This window comes from Oncorhynchus mykiss, chromosome 6 (genome assembly GCF_013265735.2).
Source record: "Oncorhynchus mykiss isolate Arlee chromosome 6, USDA_OmykA_1.1, whole genome shotgun sequence".
NCBI classification, from domain to species: domain Eukaryota; kingdom Metazoa; phylum Chordata; class Actinopteri; order Salmoniformes; family Salmonidae; genus Oncorhynchus; species Oncorhynchus mykiss.
This window is the reverse complement of record NC_048570.1, coordinates 35,410,133-35,429,471: the sequence shown is the minus strand read 5'-3', so window position 1 is coordinate 35,429,471 and position 19,339 is coordinate 35,410,133. Positions and strand designations below refer to the sequence as shown.

Below are 19,339 nucleotides of genomic sequence, written 5' to 3'. Positions count from 1 at the left end.
AGCATTTTATACGCTTTAGAGCCCTTTAAAATACTGTCGAAAGGGGGGATGCTGGGATGGAGGAAACGCGAATGGGACATTTCGACGCGCGAAATCTATAGCAAGAAGAGAGAGGAACTCAAGGCGAACGGAGAGTTTGGTTTTGAATCAATCAAACTAAATTCCGTAATCTACAAACATCTACATTAACATGGCAGATCCGAAGGTACGTTTGTGAGTTTTAAACTTATTTATGTGCCGTCCATTTAATTAAATGTACATTTAATTTCAATTGTGATGTTTTGATTGGCATTCTCAAAGTTTATCTTGCTAGGGTTGTGCCGGCTAGGGATGCTGATTTTTAACAACCTCGTTAAGCATCAGCATTGAAGGTCTAAAGTGTAAATTGGTCTCAAAACAATGACTTACTGGCAATGGTCAATCAGTTATACCTTTGTTGTATATGTCAGAAAAGTGGGTAACTCGATACTTTTGCCGCCCTTTATATCTGCTCCAAAGCTAAATGGCTGGCTAACTAGCCATCTAGTTAGCTAGCTAACAGAACAATGATCTAAATATTTGATTATGTCTGTGGTATAATCGTGCCACCACTACTTTCAAAATGATCATTTAAACCTAATATGTATTTGGGTATACATCCATGTACAATATTTGGCTTTGAACCTAGTTGTATGTTATCCTGACAGTAATTGTTAGCCAGCTAGCTAACACGTTAGCTAACAAAAGCCAGTTAACTAGCTAGTTAACGTTAGCATCTTTTTAAATGGCAATATTGTGGAAGTGTCCTGAGCTTACAATGTTTGTTTGCATTTTTATTTAAGAGTGGATACTTGCATTTAACTAGCTATATGTCATTGACACGATGGTTAAACCTATTTTCCATCTCTAGTTAACTAACTTGCTAGCTTGGTACTTTCCCGAATGGCCTAGCTAACGTTAGCTGGCTGGCTTGCTAACACCAGGCCGAAAGGAATGTCAACTTTCTCAGTGCGTGTTTACCATCTATCCAGCTAGAAAATAAGTGAACATTGACATACTGTTTGAGTTATGGCACTGTTAGCTATATAATCAAGCCGATAACTTCATTAGCTAACGTAACAAGACAACGATTGAAATGACTTGCTAGTCTTGTACGGAGACATGTTGCTAGCCATACAGTTACGTTACTCCGAACGCATGGAGCCTCGCGCCCCTTTCATACATTTTGTTCAGGCAGTTAACGTTAATCAATTAATCTTAAAGTAGTATCTAGCAAGATGGCTTGCTGATATTTGTGTCACGGTAGTTTTTTGGTAGCTGACTGCAAATTTGGCTAACTCATGTACAAACAGAACTAACGTCAGTTATTTGTTTAAATTGGGCCTAGTTGTCCAGCTAACATAAAAGTTATTGTTTTGTAATTTATTGTCCACTTGCTTCACTTTTCTCTTCCTCTCCTCTTGAGCGTTTTTATGTAATGTTAGGCCATATTATCATGTTCTGAAGTAAGTGTGAGATCATATGGATTTGCAAGGCCTTTTAGAAAGCCATCCAGCAGCAAAGATGCTTGGCTCAGCACCAGCACCACTAAGTTCAGTTGCCACAGCAAATTGCACACAAAAGATAACCTCGAAGCCTGATCTCTCAAATCCCTCTATTCACCTCCCTCTGCAGTTAGTTGGTGGAGCCTACTGTTTTTACAGTCTAATACATTGACTAGTAAAGTACATTTCACTAACTTGAAACGAGAGGACAATCCAGGTGAAACTATGAGTCTAAACTGGAGGGGGGTTGTACTAAGCTATATGGAATTTATTTTTAGAAGGTCATACCAAGGATAATTTTGATTTTTGATTATCGTGTTTTTTTAAAGTATCAAACAATACCTGATGATTTATTTATTTTTGGACTGCTATTATCCCATAGAAACGCATCGAATAACAGATACTCCCCAAAAAATGGTCTAAAAGAAGTTTGTTCTGAAACTGTCTATCCTATATCTGAGAGCTACAGTACAATAATATTATTTTTTACATGTGTTTAATTTGTCACTTAATAGGGTTCCCAAGTGGCGCAGCGGTCACAACCAGTCGTGATTGGGAGTCCCATAGGGCGGTACACATTTGGCCCAGCGTCATCTGGGTTAGGGTTTGGCCGGAGTAGGCCGTCATTGTAATAAGAATTTGTTCTTAACTGACTTGCCTAGTAAAAGAAAGGTTCGGTAAAAAATGTACTTAAATACATTTTTTCAACTGGTACCGGGGGACCTTTAAACGTGTCTTGTCAGGCCTGTGGGCATCCTAGAGCTTAACAACAGACCTGTTCGTGAGAGTCTCACCTTTACACAGAGGGTTCATGTTAGTGTGTAGCCCAAACTGTTTTCGGACGCCACAGACAGAAGTTGTCAGATCGGCTGTACCGACTTCAGTCCCAGGGTCGTAGAGCAAAACGGAGAACGTCATCGTGAGTCATCTTTCCGTAGAGGTGTCATAACAGTTTGTAGGCTAAATTGGTCGGACGCTACAGACAATTTTGTGGGTAGACTGATTTTTCGGGATGTCTCATGGTCTGACAAACACCGCTCTGTCACCTTTCACCACTGATATGGAAGGGTTACATAGGCGGTTGCGGTGGATTGAGATGCATCCGATGCAAAAATATATCTTATGTCTAGCCTTTTAAAAAAAATATGCTAATTAGATTTCAGCGCGGCCGCAGACATCTACCTTTGTGGGTTAACGTGTGTGTAAATCTTGTTTCATAGGAAACACCAGAAGAGCAGGAGACTTCAACAGACAATGCAGAAGAATCAAACCACGATCCCCATTATGAGCCCATCGTGTCTCTTCCAGAGCAGGATGTGAAGACGCTAGAGGAGGACGAGGAGGAACTGTTCAAAATGTAAGCTGATGATGAAAACCTTGAATAGCCTAAATCATTGTGCAATACTTAATTTGTAATTCATTTAGGGCTGAATCCTTATATCGAACTTACCTTCTAAATTTGTTGAATTTGCACTTAGGCATGCACTGTCAATGGGAGACTTAAGTAATTTGTTTTACTAAATTGGAAGTGAGGATTCACCTCAAGTGTTATGAAACCATCCAGCCCTCTCAGGGCTCTACAGTGTGGAACATTTTACTCTCCTAAGCTCCTAAATAGTTTGCTGTGTGACCTGGAATTTTAATTTAGGATCCCCAATGCACCTAGGAAAAATTATTACCTCAAATGTTTTTTGTGTTGCTCCTAAATTTCTTTGTGTGTGCCTATATTTTTCAACTTAAGCACACATGCTCCTTGTTTTAAAAGAAAGGTTGGCATAGAGCCCTGCCTCTGTCACCCAGGTATTGTCACTGATTCCATGCACAGCTTCATCATTCTACCCATATTGTCTCTCCCCTCAGGCGTGCGAAGCTCTACCGTTTTGCGTCTGAGAACGAGCCACCAGAGTGGAAGGAGCGCGGCACAGGCGACGTCAAGCTCCTGAAACACAAAGAGAAGGGAACCATCCGCCTATTGATGAGGAGAGACCGGACCTTGAAGATCTGCGCCAATCACAACAGTGAGTCACGGAAGACTCCCTGTCTCAACCAGTAGTGTTTATCACTGTTGTCTAGCGTGTGTTTGTTGGACTGAAACCTTTTCGTTAACCCATGCATGTTGCCTGTCCACCCACCAAATTACCATTCTAAGTATGAGATGATGGTGAGGTATAAGAAAAACAAGTCATTGTCTCTGAGTCATTGACTCTGAGTCAGAGGCCTAATTCCTTTTCATCTTCTGCTCTTTCAGTTTTTCCTGTGATGGAGCTGAAGCCCAACGCTGGCAGCGACAGGGCCTGGGTATGGAACACACTCGCCGACTTCGCTGATGAGCATCCCAAACCTGAACTCCTGGCAATACGTTTCCTCAATGCAGAAAGTGAGCGTGACAACACGTCTATTTTAGTCACTGCGTTTAGCTTTTAACAATTCAGTCAGCTTTCTCATGCAAAAAGTGTGGCTGGGGTTTCAAATAACTTGTCCTGTCCTTTTCAGACGCTCAGAAATTTAAGGTGAAGTTCGATGAATGCAAGGAGGAAGTCAGAAAATCTCAAGATGGATCAGGTTGGTGTACTTTTTTTTTTTTTTTCTCCCACATTCTTTCAGTCAGTATGCAGACAATACTCTGTTCTCTGCTGCTCACTCCAGCCCAGAACTTTTTATGTCTGCTAAATTAACATACAGAATGTAACAACTCGCTGGCCTACTGTTAGGCTAGTGTTGGTATGTTCTGGCACACTTAGAATTGTTTTCTCTGTAATATTAATTACAAAGAACAACCATTGTTGAGCAGGTCACATGTTAATCACTACTCAGTAGATTAACCTTGCGTAATGTATCCGTGGAACGAGAAGTCTTGGGAAAAACTCAAACTGGAATATTCTTAGTCATTGAAATGGCAGACATCCCCAATGCCTTAAAACATGCTCTTAAATGAAGAGGACTGTTACCGTGCACTGTTGATGTGTAGCCACCCTGCCTCTACATCTGCATTGCTTGCTCTTTGGTGTTTTAGGCTGGGTTTCTGAATAAGCACTTTGACATCTGCTGATGTAAAAAAGGGCTTTCTAAATACGTTTGGTTTGGAGCCTCATCTTGGCCACCGTGACACCACACTGACAAAGAGTTCATGTCTCATCTTTCTGTACTTCTCTGCAGGAGGAAATGTTGACCGTGCAAACAAAGTGGCAGAGAAACTGGAGGCACTATCTGTAAAGGACGACAAGACCAAGACACCCGAGGAAAAGAAAGAGGAAAAGGCAGAAGAGAAGAAATGAATCCAAGAACTTGCTTTACTGATCTTCAACTTGTCATTTCCCTCTTTTTCTACAATAGACTCTAAAGAAACTGAATTTGGACTCTTGCATATTGATTTAGTTTTTTTTAACGATTTGTTTGCCTCGAGAGATCGCAAGACCTTGGTGCCACACAAAAAGTATCCATTCATTCAATTGTGCCCCTCCCCACCCGCCCTCTTGTTTCCATCATGGAAAACAAGTTGTCTGTAGACTGCTCATCTGTGTCAACTTGACATACTGTGAAATGAGGCTTGTGATATTGGTAATTCCCACATTGGGTAAGTCTTTTTTTTTTCTGAATGAAGCAACGTTAGTTTTATAGGGAATAGGACTGCTTGTAAGTGCCACACCTAAAATGGAAACGGGCAGAGAGGAGCTGTAATGTCTTGGTATGCATCTCAATATGGAGGCTTCCTCTCCTTTGTCTATACTGATCTGAATAGAGATGAGGTGAAACCCCTAATATTTGTCACATTTAATACAACAGGTGTACACTTTACAGTGGAATGCCTACTGCCCTTTGCAACGATGCAGAGAGAAAAATAGCAACCCGAGAGGAATAAAATACACAAGAATGAAGCTCTATACAGGGAGTCCCAGATCAATGTGCAAGGGCAGGATATATTTGAGGTAGTTATGTACATAAAGGCAGGGAAATGTGGTGGATGCTTACCAGGCAGGAGTTTGCTTTCACCTATCTGCTGTGAGGTTCAGATGAAGGAGAGGAAATTAATGGAGAAAGACACTTTGGACCATTGAGACGTAGCCATAACGTGTTTAACATCGGGTGCATTTTGGGTACTGTAGTCCTTGGACCAGTTATCGGTGACTCGTATCTAAGATGTTCTGCTGCAGATGATTTGATGCACATAATTCATCAAATCACAAAGGTGTTTTTTGTTTCATTTTTTTTGTTGAAGACCGATCACACCAAATCAAAATGTAAGACGATGGTTCATCAGACTTTGGTATAGGCTACAGTACTTCCTGGCTTGGGTACTCTTCCCGGTGGCTCAAGTCTGTTTTAGGGCATAATACATTCCTTCAAACTGAAACTAAAGCATGTAGAAAATGTATAGTGCAAGAGTGTAATGATGCGGTATCAGGTGTGCTCACCATCCTAACCTGTACCCACTGAGTTGACCCTGCCCCTTAGGTGCATCGACGCGCCAGTGCATCTGTAAATACATGTACAGGATGGAATGTTGCTTTTCATTTGCACTCAAATGGTTTGAGATGTTTCCTCCACCTTCCAATAAAAGCTCTCAACGACCCTTTTGTCTGTCTGTTGCATAGGGTGAGGAATTTCTAAGTGGGAAGAGCAGTAGAGCCAGTCTGGTATGGAAAGTGAAGGCTATCTCAGGCTGCCTTGCAAGATGGTGAGGGTTGAACTTTTGATACATCTAATGGTACACATTGAGTAAACTATATTAAAATGTTCATCAGTTGGTTACATTTGTTTGATAATCAATGCTTGTTCACCAACCTTTCAAGTTCTGTACTGTATCAGTACTGTTGTGACTAGTGAAATGCATTCTAATATATTCCAACTGATGGTGCTGTTGTAGAGAAGGCATATTATTGATGATACAAAGAACTGAAATGTCATTGAACAAATATGTCCATTTTGATCAACATGTGTCCCTGAAACTAATCAACACCAATATACTGAACAAATATATAAATGCAACATTTTAAATAATTTTGCCGAGTTACTGTTCATATATGCAAATCAGTCAATTTATATAAATTAACTAGCCCCTAATCTGGGTTTCACATGGCGTGGGCCTGGGCCCACCCATCCAATCAGAATGAGTTTTTTTTCCCCCTCAATAGGGCTTTATTTCAGGCAGAAATAATCCAGTTTCATCAGCTGTCTTGATGGCTGGTCTCAGACCATCCCGCAGGTGAAGAAGCCGGATGTGGAGGACCTGGGCTGGCGTGGTTACACGTGGTCTGCGGTTGTGAGGCCGGTTGGACGTACTGCCAAATTCTCTGAAACGACAGAGGTGGCTTATGGTAGAGAAATTAACATTAAATTCTCTGGCAACAGCTTTGATGGACATTCCTGCAATCAGCATGCCAATTGCATGCTCCCTCAACTTGAGACATCTGTGGCATTGTGTTATGTGATAAAACTGCACATTTTAGAGTGGCCTTTTATTGTCCCCATCACAAGGTGTACCTGTGTAATGATCATGCTGTTTAATCAGCTTCTTGATATGCCACACCTGTCAGGTGGATGGATTATCTTCGCAAAGGAGAAACTCACTAACAAGGATGTAAACAAGTTTGAGAGAAATAAGCTTTTTGTGCTTATGGAACATTTCTGGGCTAATTTATTTTGGCTCATGAAACATGGGACCAACACTTTACATATCATTTTTCAGTACAGTTCAACCTTAGGCTTGGCAACATTTTCTTTATTCTAATTCTGTCAAGTGGCAAATATTTCCTTTTAATAAAAACAACTATTAAGCATTTACAGGTAACTACTAAAATAATGGAAACAAGTAAATTAGGGATACAAAGTAAGAAAGCAGGTGCTTCCACACAGGTGTCGTTTTGAGTTAATTAAGCACTTAACATCCCATCATGCCTAGGGTACGAAAAAAATGCTAGGCAGGCCATTACTTTGACTACCATGGCTATGCCCCGATAGGATGACAATGCTCCCCCATCCACAGGACATGAGTGGTCACAGAATGGTTTGATGAGCATGAAAATAATGTAAACTATATGTCATTGCCGTCTCAGTCACGAGACCTCAACCCAATTGAACCCTTATGGGAGATTCTGGAGCGACGGTTTGAGACATTTTCCACCGCCATCAACAATAGTTCCATTCACTTGTAGAATCTATGCCAAGGTGCATTGAAGCTGTTCTAGTTGGTGGTGGCTCAACGCCCTATTAAGACACTTTATGTTGGTGTTTCCTTCATTTGAGAAGTCACCCGTACATATACAGTGCATTTTGAAAGTATTCTGACCCCTTTACCGTTTCCACATTTTTCTACGTTAGACTTATCCTAAAATTTATTCAATAAAAATCCTCATCAATCTACACACAATACCCCATAATGACGACGCAAAAGCAGGTTTTCAGAAATGTTTGCAAATGTATTAAAAATAAAAAAAACAGAAATACCTTATTTATTATTCAGACCCTTTCCTATGAGACTCAAAATTGAGCTTGGGTGCATCCTGCTTACATGAATCATCCTTGAGATGTTTCTACAACTTGATTGGAGTCCACCTGTGGTAAATTCAATTGATTGGGTGGCCCAGCCAGAGCCCAGACTCGAACCGGATCGAACGTCTCTGGAGAGACCTGAAAATAGCTGTGCAGAGACGCTCCCCATCCAACCTGACAGAGCTTGAGAGGATCTGCAGGGAAGAATGGGAGAAACTCCCCAAATACAGGTGTTGCAAGCTGGTAGTGTCATACCCAAGAAGACTCAAGGCTGTAATCACTGCCAAAGGTGCTTCAACAAAGTACTGAGTGAAGGGTCTGAATAATTATGTAAATGTGATATTTAAGTTTTTTTTTTTTTAATAAATTTGCAAACATTTCTAAAAATCTGTCTTTGCTTCGTAATTATGGGGTATTGTGTGTAGATTGATGAAGGAAACAAACGGTTTCATCCATTTAAGAATAAGGCTGTAACGTAACAAAATGTGGAAAAGTCAAGGGGTCTGAATACTTTCCGAATGCACCGTACACCTTTCATTTTTCTATTCATATGACAAATGTAAAAAAATACAAATAATACTACATCTGATTATGATAAGCAAGACAAACAGCAACAGGTATTCTGCACTGGTCCATATTATTCAGGTGAGGTGACTTGGTGTAATGTTCGTCAGACAAAACACAGCAAAAAAATAAATAAATGTCAGTCATCTAAAGGAAGACTAATAATCACTTTCGTCATAAGTGTGTGCTTGACGGGGAGGATTCAAGTATGTATAAACAATGTTGGGTCACCTGCAAGAACCACAGGTGAATTTGAGTTAAATATTTTTATTCCCATAAAACAAGTGATCATCTCAAGATTAAATTGAAACTATTATGAGACAAGTGACCCAATATATAGATTAAACTTAAAATATGTATGGCATAGTAACCTAACTAGCTGCCTTTTCCACGTTTAATATAATACAATCAGGGTATGCTATGGGGTCAGACCAGTTGGTATTAATGTGTAACCTCATATTTTAAGCTTATAGCCTGCAATTGCTCTGCTAATATGATTAGATGGAGAATTGGAATGGCATGTGTCATAAACAAGAACCTAAAATAACATTACCTGGAACAGGTAATCTTCAATGCAACAAAAAAATTCTACTTTTTGCACACACTGTATATAGATGTTTCTATTGTGTTTTTCTGTTGTGTTATTGACTGTACGTTTGTTTATCCCATGTGTCACTCAGTTGTTTGTGTCACACTGCTTTGCTCTATCTTGGCCAGGTCGCAGTTGTAAATGAGAACTTGTTCTCAACTGGCCTACCTGGTTAAATAAAGGTGAAATAAAAATAATATTAAAAAAATAAAAATGCGAGGGTCACATCTGCCTGTATACTCTGTCTCTGATATATTCAAATGTAGCAAAAATCTAGCATTTGGGGGCCCTAAGCGAGATTTGGTTGGGGGGCCCACCCACATCACGAGTAAAACATTTTAGTGGCCAACTCTTTTTAAGCTGCTGCTTATGTGGATTGTGCCTAGAAACAGCACTGTGTGTACAATATACACATACATTTATTACAGTATATGTAGAATTGTGGTACTTTAAATAAAGTGAGTATCTCGATAAATAGGTACAATTATTTTGGCTTTAAAAATGTGTTATTAGAAAGGACTCTACCATCCATAAGTGGGACCATTCAGTCACAAGCATGTTTGGACTTTTTAATGGCAACCTGCAATCTGGCTATCTGTTCTATTCAATCTCAATCAATTCCATCAGATGTATTTGTGCAGTAAACATCATTGTCCTCTTGAAAGGCCATAATGGCAATATAATTGATTAGTTGTGTAGCTGCAAGCAAATATAATACTTTTCATCCATGTTCAGTGCCTTCGGAAAGTATTCAGACACCTTGACTTTTTCAAAATTAGGCCTTTATGGTAGAGCGGCAAGACGGAAGCCACTCCTCTGTAAAAGGCACATGACAGCCCGCTTGGAGTTTACCAAAAGGCACCTAAAGACAATCAGATAATTCTCTGGTCTGATGAAACCAAGATTGAACTCTTTGGCCTGAATGCCAAGCATCACATCTGGAGGAAACCTGGCACCATCCCTACGGTCAAGCATGGCGGTGGCAGCCTCCTGCTGTTTGGATGTTTTTCAGCAGCACGGACTGGGAGGCTAGTCAGGATCGAGGCAAAGATGAAGGGAGCAAAGTACAGGGAGATCCTTGATGAAAACCTGCTCCAGAGCGCTCAGGACCTCAGACTGGGGTGAAGGTTCACCTTACAATAGGACAACGACCCTAAGCTCATAGCCAAGACAATGCAGGAGTGGGTTCAGGACAAGTCTCTGAATGTCCTTGAGTGGTCCAGCCAGAGCCCGGACTTGAACCCAATCGAACATCTCTGGAGAGACCTGAAAATAGCTATGCAATCGACGCTCCCCATCCAACCTGACAGAGCTTGACAGGAACTGCAGAGAAGAATGGGAGAAACTCCCCAAATACAGGTGTGCCAAGCTTGTAGCGATATACTCAAGTTGAGGCTGTAATCGCTGCCAAAGGTGCTTCAACAAAGTACTGAGTAAAGGGTCTAAATACTTATGTAAATGTAATATTTTCGTTTTTCTAAAAAACTGGTCATGCTATGTCATTATGGCGTAGTGTGTGTAGTTTGATGAGGAAACAAAACAATTGAATCCAATTTAGAGTGAGACTGTCACTTAACAAAATGTGGAAAAATTCAAGGAGTCTGAGTACTTTCCGAATGCACTGTATATTCTGTCATTAACACAGAACGGGCAAATGTCCAGGTGCCATTTTTCACCTCATGTTCAGACAGCCTTTTACAAACAAGAAAAGAAAGATGCAAAACACTACACTGAACAAAAATATCAACGCAACATGCAACAATTTCAAAGATTTACCTTAGTTACAGTTCATATAAGGAAATCAGTCAATTGAAATAAATAAATGAGGCCCAAATCTACGGATTTCAAATGACTGGGAATACGGACTGGGAATCTGTTGGTCACAGATACCTTAAAAAAGGTAGGGGCATGGATCAGAAAACCGGTCAGTATCTGGTGTGACCACCATTTGCTTCATGCAGCGCAAAACATCTGCTTCACATAGAGTTGATCAGGCTGTTGATTGTGGCCTGTGGAATGTTGTCCCACTCCTCTTCAATGGCTGTGCGAAGTTGCTCTATATTGGCGGGAACTGGAACATGTTGTCGTACACGTCAATCCAGAGCATCCCACACATGCTCAATGGGTGACATGTCTGGTGAGTATGCACGCCATGGAATAACTGGGACATTTTCAGCTTCCAGGAATTGTGTACAGATCCTTGTGACATGGCGCTGTGTATTATCATGCTGAAACATGAGGTGGTGGCGGCAGATGAATGGCACGACAATGGGCCTCAGAATCTTGTCACAGTCTCTGTGCATTCATATTGCCATCGATAAAATGCAATTGTGTTTGTTGTCCGTAGCTCATGCCTGTCCAGTTTGAGGCAGGTTGGACGTACTGCCAAATTCTTTAAAAAGACATTGGAGGTGGCTTATGGTAGACAAATTAACATACAATTATCTGGCAACAGGTCTGGTGGACATTCCTGCTGTCAGCATGCCGATTGCACGCTCCCTCAAAACTTGAGATATCTGTGGCATTGTGTTGTGTGACAAAACTGCACATTTTAGAATGGCCTTTTATTGTCCCCATCACAAGGTGCACCTGTGTAATGATCATGTGGTTTAATCAGCGTCTTGATATGCCAAACCTGTCAGGTGGATAGATTATCTTGGGCTCCCGAGTGCCACAACGGTCTAAGGCTATGCATCTCAGTGCAAGAGGCGTCACTACAGTCCCTGGTTCAAATCCAGTCTGTATCACGTCCAGCTGTGATTGGGAGTCCATAACAGTGGTGCACAATAGGCCCAGTGTCGTCCGGGGTAGGCCGTCATTGTAAATAAGAATTTGTTCTTAACTGACTTGCCTTTAATCATAAAGGATTTAAAAAATCTATGCAAAGTGGAAATGCTCGCTAACAGGGCTGTAAACAAATTTGTGTATGAAAAATTTCTGAGATCTTTTATTTCAGCTCATGAAACATTGGACCAACACTTTACATGTTGCGTTTATCTTTTTGTTCAGTGTACAGTGATTTTTTTTATGAACAAAAATTATAGACCAAATATATCTTATTTTCTTCAGTGAACACAAAAAAAACAGTCCCATAGTTTTATGTATGACTTTCCATACGTCTTACGTAATACAATTGGTTTGCTGTACCAAACAGCTGCTGAAAGATGGATTTCTTGTCTTCAGTCTGAAACCTGTTGATGTTCTGAACAGACAGACTGACAGTCAGGATTACCAGAGTCAGTGTTAACAGAGTCAGGGAAAGTAGCCACTTTTTAAATTTTTTTTTTAAATGACTTTCATTGCTTCATCCTACAGTTTCATCAATAACTTTTTTTACACTGCAAAATACAACAAACTAGTATACCCCCTTCTCTGTATGCCTTATGTTATTTATTATTCACTTAAGTTATAAATTATCGACACAAAAATCCACTCAAATACAAACATCCATTCCAAGCTTGAGCATCTGAATAAAAAGCAAGATGTTGCAAACATTTTCAAAAGGTTGGGTATATATATAAAAAATAAAATAATAATAATTTTGAAAAACAATGGTGAGTTTTCTTTATTTTATAACACAGCTGAAGACTTCTTTGATTTTCAAGGTTTTTTCACACTTGATTTGAATCATAACAAAACACAATTATACATGACATTAACATAACTTATTATGGGTAGACCTATTTTTACAAAAAACTACTAAGTCACAAAAGTAAGAAATTGCCTGTCAGATGTTTTGGCTGTCCATGGCTGACTGCCAAGCTGGTGGGATTTGTACTGAATATGGAGAGGACTGTTTTGACTGGGTATTCAGAACTGATCACAGACAACAGCCACCACTGTAACACTCAGTAGCACAGGCTTTTGTGTATGTGCTTAGCACTGGTCTGTGTCGGGGGTCACTCTAACATAACATTTAAACTAATAGATAGGGTGTTGGACTACATATACAGTGCATTGGGAAAGTATTTTTTCCTCATCAATCTACACACAATACCCCATAACGACAAAGCAAAAACAGGTTTTTAGAATTTTTTGCTAATTTATTTAAAAAAAAGAAACACTGAAATATTACATTTCCATAAGTATTCAGACCCTTTACTCAGTACTTTGTTGAAGCACCTTTGGCAGCGAAGACAGCCTAGACAGTCTTCTTGACAGTCTTCTTGGGTATGATGGAACAAGCTTGGCACACCTGTATTTGGGGTGTTTCTCCCATTCTTCTCTGCATATCCTCTCAAGCTGTGTTGTCTTGGTTGTGTACTTAAGGGTCGTTGTCCTGTTGGAAGACGAACCTTCACCCCGGTCTGAGATTCTGTGCGCTCTGGAGCAGGTTTTCATCAAGGATCTCGCTGTACTTTTCTCCGTTCATCTTTGCCTCGATCCTGACTGGTCTCCCAGTCCCTGCTGCTGAAAAACGTCCCCACAGCATGATGCTGCCACCACTATGCTTCACCGTAGTAATGGTACCAGGTTTCCTCCAGATGTGACGCTTGGCATTTAGGCCAAAGAGTTCAATTTTGGTTTCATCAGACCAGAGAATCTTGTTTCTCATGGTCTGAGAGTCTTTAGGTGCCTTTTGGCAAACTTCAAGTGGACTGCCATGTGCCTTTTACTGAGGATTGGCTTCTGTTTGGCCACTCTACCATACAGGTCTGATTGGTGGAGTGCTGCAGAGATGGTTGTCCTTCTGGAAGGTTCTCCCAATTCCACATAGGAACTCTGGAGCTCTGTCAGAGTGACCATTGTTTTTTTGGTCACCTATCTGACCAAGGGCCTTCTCCCCCGATTGCTCAGTTTGGCCAGGCGGCCAGCCCTATGAAGAGCCTAGGTGGTTCCAAACTTCTTCCACTTAAGAATGATGGAAGCCATTGTGCTCTTGGGGACCTTCAATTCAGCTGAAATGTTTTGGTACCCTTCCCCAGATCTGTGCCTCGACACAATCCTGTCTTGCAGCTCTACGGATAATTCCTTTGACCTCATGGCTTGGTTTTTGCTTTGACATGCACTGTCAACTGTGGGACCTTATGTAGACAGGTGTGTGCCTTTCCAAATCATGTCCAATCAATTGAATTTACCACAGGTGGATTCCAATCAAGTTGTAGAAACATTTCAAGGATGATCAATGGAAACAGGATGCACATGAGCTCAATTTCGAGTCTCATAGCAAAGGGTCTGAATACTTATGTAAATAAGGTATTTCTGTTTTTAATTTTTTATAAATGTGCTAACATTTCTATAAACCTCTTTTCGCTTTATCATTATGGGGTGTTGTGTGTAGACTGATGAGGGAAAACATTTATTTTAATCAATTTTAGAATAAGGCTGTAACGTAACAAAATGTGGAAAACGTCAAGGTGTCTGAATACTTTCCGAAGGCACTGTATGTTGCTGATAACGTACAGACTGTAGCTTATGGTATACTGTATAGGTAAATACTGGATCTCAGCTAGAGTTTGGATTAATATGCTCCTCTCCTGTAAGCCCTAAAACACCTCCTCAAAACTCAGAGGATAAATGTAGATTAGGAGACATTCAAGACCTGTGTCTCTGAGTGCAACACAGCACCGTTGTGTTGTCTTTTGCTCAGATCAGTCAGCCTATTAAAGATTGTATTGATCTAAAACTCACTGGTTTAATGTAATCTTCCCTCTGTTCCACTCAGTAATGGCCAACATGTTGTTGATGGACCAGACAGACATGGTCATTTGGACAGGATATGTGAAGCACTTTGAATACCTAAGAGGGATGCTGTATGCTTGAATCCAATGGGGTGCTGCTATACGCATAACTTATTGGTTTGGAGATGGCTATCCATACCACTGCTATTTTAAAGAATGTGACTGAACAAAGATGTGTGACATCAATTGTATGAGTTTGTGTGTCTGGCTGTTAAAATCTTGTGGTCTGTGGGTGTGTAGTGAGTGTGTAGTGAGTGTGATGATGACACATATTTAAGCAATAAGGCCAGTGTGGGTTGTGGTATAAGGCCAATATACTACGGCTAAGGGAGGTACGGCTAAGGGCTGTTTGTATGCATAACGCAACGCAGAGTGCTAGGATACAACCCTCAGCTGTGGTATATTGGCCATATACCACATACCCCCAAGGTGCCTTATTGCTATTATAAACTGGTTATCAACGTAATTAGAACAGTAAAAATAAATGTTTTGTCAAACCCGTGGTATATGGTCTGACATACCACGGCTTTCAGCCAATCAGCATTCAGGGCTCGATCCGCCCAATTTATAACAGCAGATAGACCGCAAGTGAGAGACGCCGTAAACAATACATTTAAGATCTGTCTGTCTGATTCAGACTTTTCAGTGACAACCAACACAACAAGCCACAGAATTCAACAACACAACACTCTGTACAAACATCAGCCCTCTTTAGGTTGAAGTTGCTCTTTTCCCGGTCGTGGATGTTGTTGCCATTGGAGGTGGTTGCCATGACAATGCTGCCTTCTCCTTTAAGGTTTGGTGCCCCGGGCCCCGGGCACTCTTACACAGATATCTCATAGGTGGTGCCACCCACCCCGGTCACCTTTTTGACATTACTGTGGCGGCTAGGGCTGAGAGGGTTGCCCTGGGCACTGGAGCTGTTGGGCCCTAGATGGCAGTCCGTTTGCCCATTCACTTTACTTTGCATCATGGCCTCTCTGAATGGGTAGGGAAAAACAAGAGGGCATAGTTATTTGAAAGTGAGAACTAACTTTGCTTTAGATAGAACCCCCCCCTGCACATGGATTATAAAACACAGAAAGTGTGTATTGTTCTTGCATGCATGTTCTGGTGATGTTAGTAGTTGGTGTTATGTCCCAGGAGCATGCTTGATGGAAATGACCATGACACTAGTTAGAGTAATGAAACACATGCCAGTGTCCCTGCTGGTACTAGCGTAAATTACCATGAGTGTTGTATTCATGACCCCAAAATCTGTATGAAATGTTATGAAACAAGGGCTAAGGTAGGTTGGGTTAGAGCGCGGTTGCATGGTGCGGTGGGCCTCGCCGGGCATGGAGTGGCGACACAGCTACATTTGTGTGGCAGAAAGAGAGTTCTACATTATTATTCTGAAATGAATTCCATGGAAGCTGTGCCGTTTCCATGTGTCTTTTGTTTCCCTTTGGAAATGAGTTGTAAAAAGGAAGTGGGAAGGAAATCGACTGTGTGTGAATTGTGGTGTCTTTTCCTGTTCAATAAAATATGATAAAAGAAGACATAAGGGGTAAGCCGATAGATAGTGTGTTGTTAGTGATGTTGTGGGTTTGTATGGAGTTTCTGTAGGTGGTGAAAACATGCATAGAGAGACGTAAATGTTAATGTTGCCCTCCCAGATGGAAGGGATGGGACAGGAGGGAAATAAGCATGCAAACAGAAGGAAATGATAGTGGGGTAATGGAACTTTATTCATCCGAAAGACAGATCATTTAGAAAAATACAAAAGTGGACTCCTATGAAGGCAAAACATTTAAATCCAGTAACATACACAGTACTTCATTTGGATGAAAGGGTATAATATCTCAAATATACTGTATGTACACAGCACAGGAGGCTGCTGAGGGGATGATAATAACAATAATAACAATAATAATAATAACCACAGGAGGTTAGTGACACTTTAACTGGGGAGAACGGCTCATAATAATGTGAGCGGTGCAAATGGAATGACATCAAACACCTGGAAACTATGTGTTTGATGTATTTGATACCATTCCACCAACTCCGCTCCAGTCATTACCACGAGCCCGTTCTCCCTAATTAATGTGCCACCAACCTCCTGTGGTATATAGAATAGACATGTTAACACCTAGCCTAAGCTCTCTGAGGCTAATTACTCATCCTGTGTGTGGGGGGGGGGGACTTGAGCCCGTACACTGCAAGTTTCTTCCCAGTCAGCCAGCAGGGCTTCCTGTGGAGACTGAGGTCTGTACCCAGCCCCGTTTCATGCACCCCAGGAGACGTTAGGAGGACGTTAGGATTCATACCTTGGGCCACCCAGGCGGGGTGAGTCTGTCCTCTCCAGGGCATGGATAAAGGAGAGTTTCTGGTGGGTGTAGGAGGGGGATTGGGGCATGGCGGGGGAGTGGTGGGGCTGATGGGCTGGGGAGCGGTAGGAGGGCTCGGAGGCCCTTCCTCCCTGCATGCTGCTGTCAGTGTGCAAGGAGCTGGAGGAAGTCCTGGGGGCACGTACCAGAGAGGAGCCACCAGAGGAGCGCAGTACGGGGGTCCGCGGCCCGTAGCTCACCACCCCCATCAGGTTGTCCCTGGAGCCTCCATAGGCCGGGGGTGTGGGGCCTTTGGAGCTCGGGCCCCGGGGTCCGTCTGGGTAGCAGGCGCTAGGAGGCAGGCCGTACCCTCCAGGGCTGTCAAACATGCCTGAGTCCTGAGCCTGATTATAGGCCTGAGCCTGAGAGTGTCCTGCGTGGTGCAGCAGCAGCTTCTCCTTCTCCTCCATCTCCTTACGCTCCTGGATGGATGCCATGATGGTTTTGGAGAGGTTGTCATAGCGCACCGGGGACGGGTCCCGGTCCAGGGGGGACTGCCTGCTCATGCTCATCCCTATCCCCCTGGAGCCCAACATGGGACTGAAGCTAGGGGGGACCTGCTGCCTCTGGCTCTGCAGTTCAGGCCCCCGCACATGGCACATTTTGGTTGGCAGGTAGGGTGTGTGGAAGCCCATAGAGGGCATACCGGGGTGGGCCATGCACTCTGCCTCTGTGGCTGGGGAAATGCTGGGGTTGAGCAGGCTGTCGTAGGAGAGGCTGCCGTTACGGTTGGACAGTGTGTTGGGGGAGAAGACGCTCTTGTAGGGGGTGGAGGTGGCGGTCTCGGGCTGCAGGGTAGGCAGCTGGCCCTTGTCCCTGCGCTGGTGGGCCTGCTTCAGGCTGAGGGAGCGGGAGTTGATGAGGTAGGAGTCCAGCTGCAGTGGGGAGGACTGGAAGGTACGGTGGAGAGGGGCATTGTGGTAGTCAGGCAGGTCCAGGTTGGGCTCTGAGCGGTAGTCAACGTGGCAACGGCCTTCCTCCAAGATGGCTGACGCCTTACGGTGGTCATCTGGCATTACAATCTGACAAGACAAAACAACACAGAAGTAGTGAGAAATATGACTGGATTATTATTTTGACTAGCCATATTATAATAAAAAGGGTTTTATTATATTTCACATTCGCAACTGTGCAGGAATACAGTAAAATACTGGGAAAGCCTGTTTGCGATTACTATCAAATTCAGTCATTTAGTCTGACCTTCTCCCCTGCTGCGTTGTAGTGGACTTTAGGGATGGTGCCGAACGAGGGCCGGTACTTGTACATGGCCGGGGTTGAGGGGTGGGTCTTGCCAGTTAGGGAACTATCTAGAAGGGTAGGACAGAGAGGACAATGTTACTGTGTGAGAGAGAGCCAAACAGTCATCAGATCCCAGCACAACAATCCGCCTGTTGTCTGTTCAAATGATGTAAGCATCCAAATTTATGGTGTTAGAATTGATAGTGTTGTCATCAGAGCCTTTCACGGCTCATTATGCTGTGAAAGTCCTTCCCTCAGTTCAAGCTAGGATCTTGGAAAGGCAAACAGGAAAGAATAGACATTCAGCAACTAACAATATACAGACAAACATCATTAGAAATCATCCTTGCATTGAAATCCTTGCTTTTATTTTTTTTAGCACAACAGACAGTTGATATGTCCCACCAATGTTGTCAGGTATATCTTATGGCTCTGGCAGTGATTTTGTCATTGCAAATAATGCAGTAACATAAAACACCACCAAGTGGCAGTAGAGCTACAGTGGGGGGAAAAAAGAAACAGGAAGGTCCATACAATGAAACATGACATTCACTGAGTGTACAAAATCCTAATATTGGGTTGCTGAATGGCACGCATACACAGTCCATTTCTCAAAGCTTAAAAATCCTTCTTTAACCCGTCGCCTCCCCTTCATCTACACTGATTGAGGTGGATTTAACAAGTGACATAAATAAGGAGATCATAGCTTTCACTTGGATTCACCTGGTCAGTCTATGTCATGGAAAGAGCAGGTGTTCGTAATGTTTTGGTCACTCAGTGCTGATGTAGCCTTATACATACCATTGCAGTGCATGGGGAAAAAAACCTGCAGTGTATGTCATGTTTTGTAGCATGTTGTACTACAGTACCCATAATGCTCTGCAA

General features: G+C 42.3%; 2 protein-coding genes and 1 non-coding gene across 3 annotated transcripts in view; 2 read left to right on the top strand and 1 right to left on the bottom strand.

The window, feature by feature from the left end:
* Positions 1-54: 54 nt before the first annotated feature.
* Positions 55-6,093, top strand: LOC110525850 (ran-specific GTPase-activating protein). The gene is made up of 6 exons (XM_021606310.2): positions 55-205; positions 2,744-2,880; positions 3,384-3,541; positions 3,772-3,900; positions 4,017-4,085; positions 4,680-6,093. Exons 1-6 carry the CDS (start codon positions 191-193, stop codon positions 4,796-4,798), a joined length of 627 nt encoding a protein of 208 aa, XP_021461985.1. The 5' UTR covers positions 55-190; the 3' UTR covers positions 4,799-6,093.
* LOC118965124 lies at positions 4,135-4,264 on the top strand. Its single transcript, XR_005052455.1, has one exon. It is a non-coding gene; the product is annotated as a small nucleolar RNA SNORA77 (small nucleolar RNA).
* Positions 6,094-14,435: 8,342 nt separating the features above from the next.
* The window catches only part of LOC110525848 (palmitoyltransferase ZDHHC8B), an 80,156-nt gene continuing 75,252 nt past the window's right edge, over positions 14,436-19,339 (bottom strand). Inside the window, exons 9-11 of the mRNA XM_036979983.1 lie at positions 18,416-18,522; positions 17,156-18,237; positions 14,436-15,826 (exon numbers count right to left, since the gene is read on the bottom strand). Coding sequence (XP_036835878.1) covers positions 15,670-15,826; positions 17,156-18,237; positions 18,416-18,522 — 1,346 coding nt within the window. The 3' untranslated portion in view covers positions 14,436-15,669. The remainder of the gene's footprint in view (positions 15,827-17,155; positions 18,238-18,415; positions 18,523-19,339) is intronic.

Coding starts and splice junctions, on each gene's coding strand:
- LOC110525850 (XM_021606310.2), top strand. Junction 2,881..3,383: donor GAGGAGGAACTGTTCAAAAT/GTAAGCTGATGA, acceptor CTCTCCCCTCAG/GCGTGCGAAGCTCTACCGTT. Junction 4,086..4,679: donor AAAATCTCAAGATGGATCAG/GTTGGTGTACTT, acceptor ACTTCTCTGCAG/GAGGAAATGTTGACCGTGCA.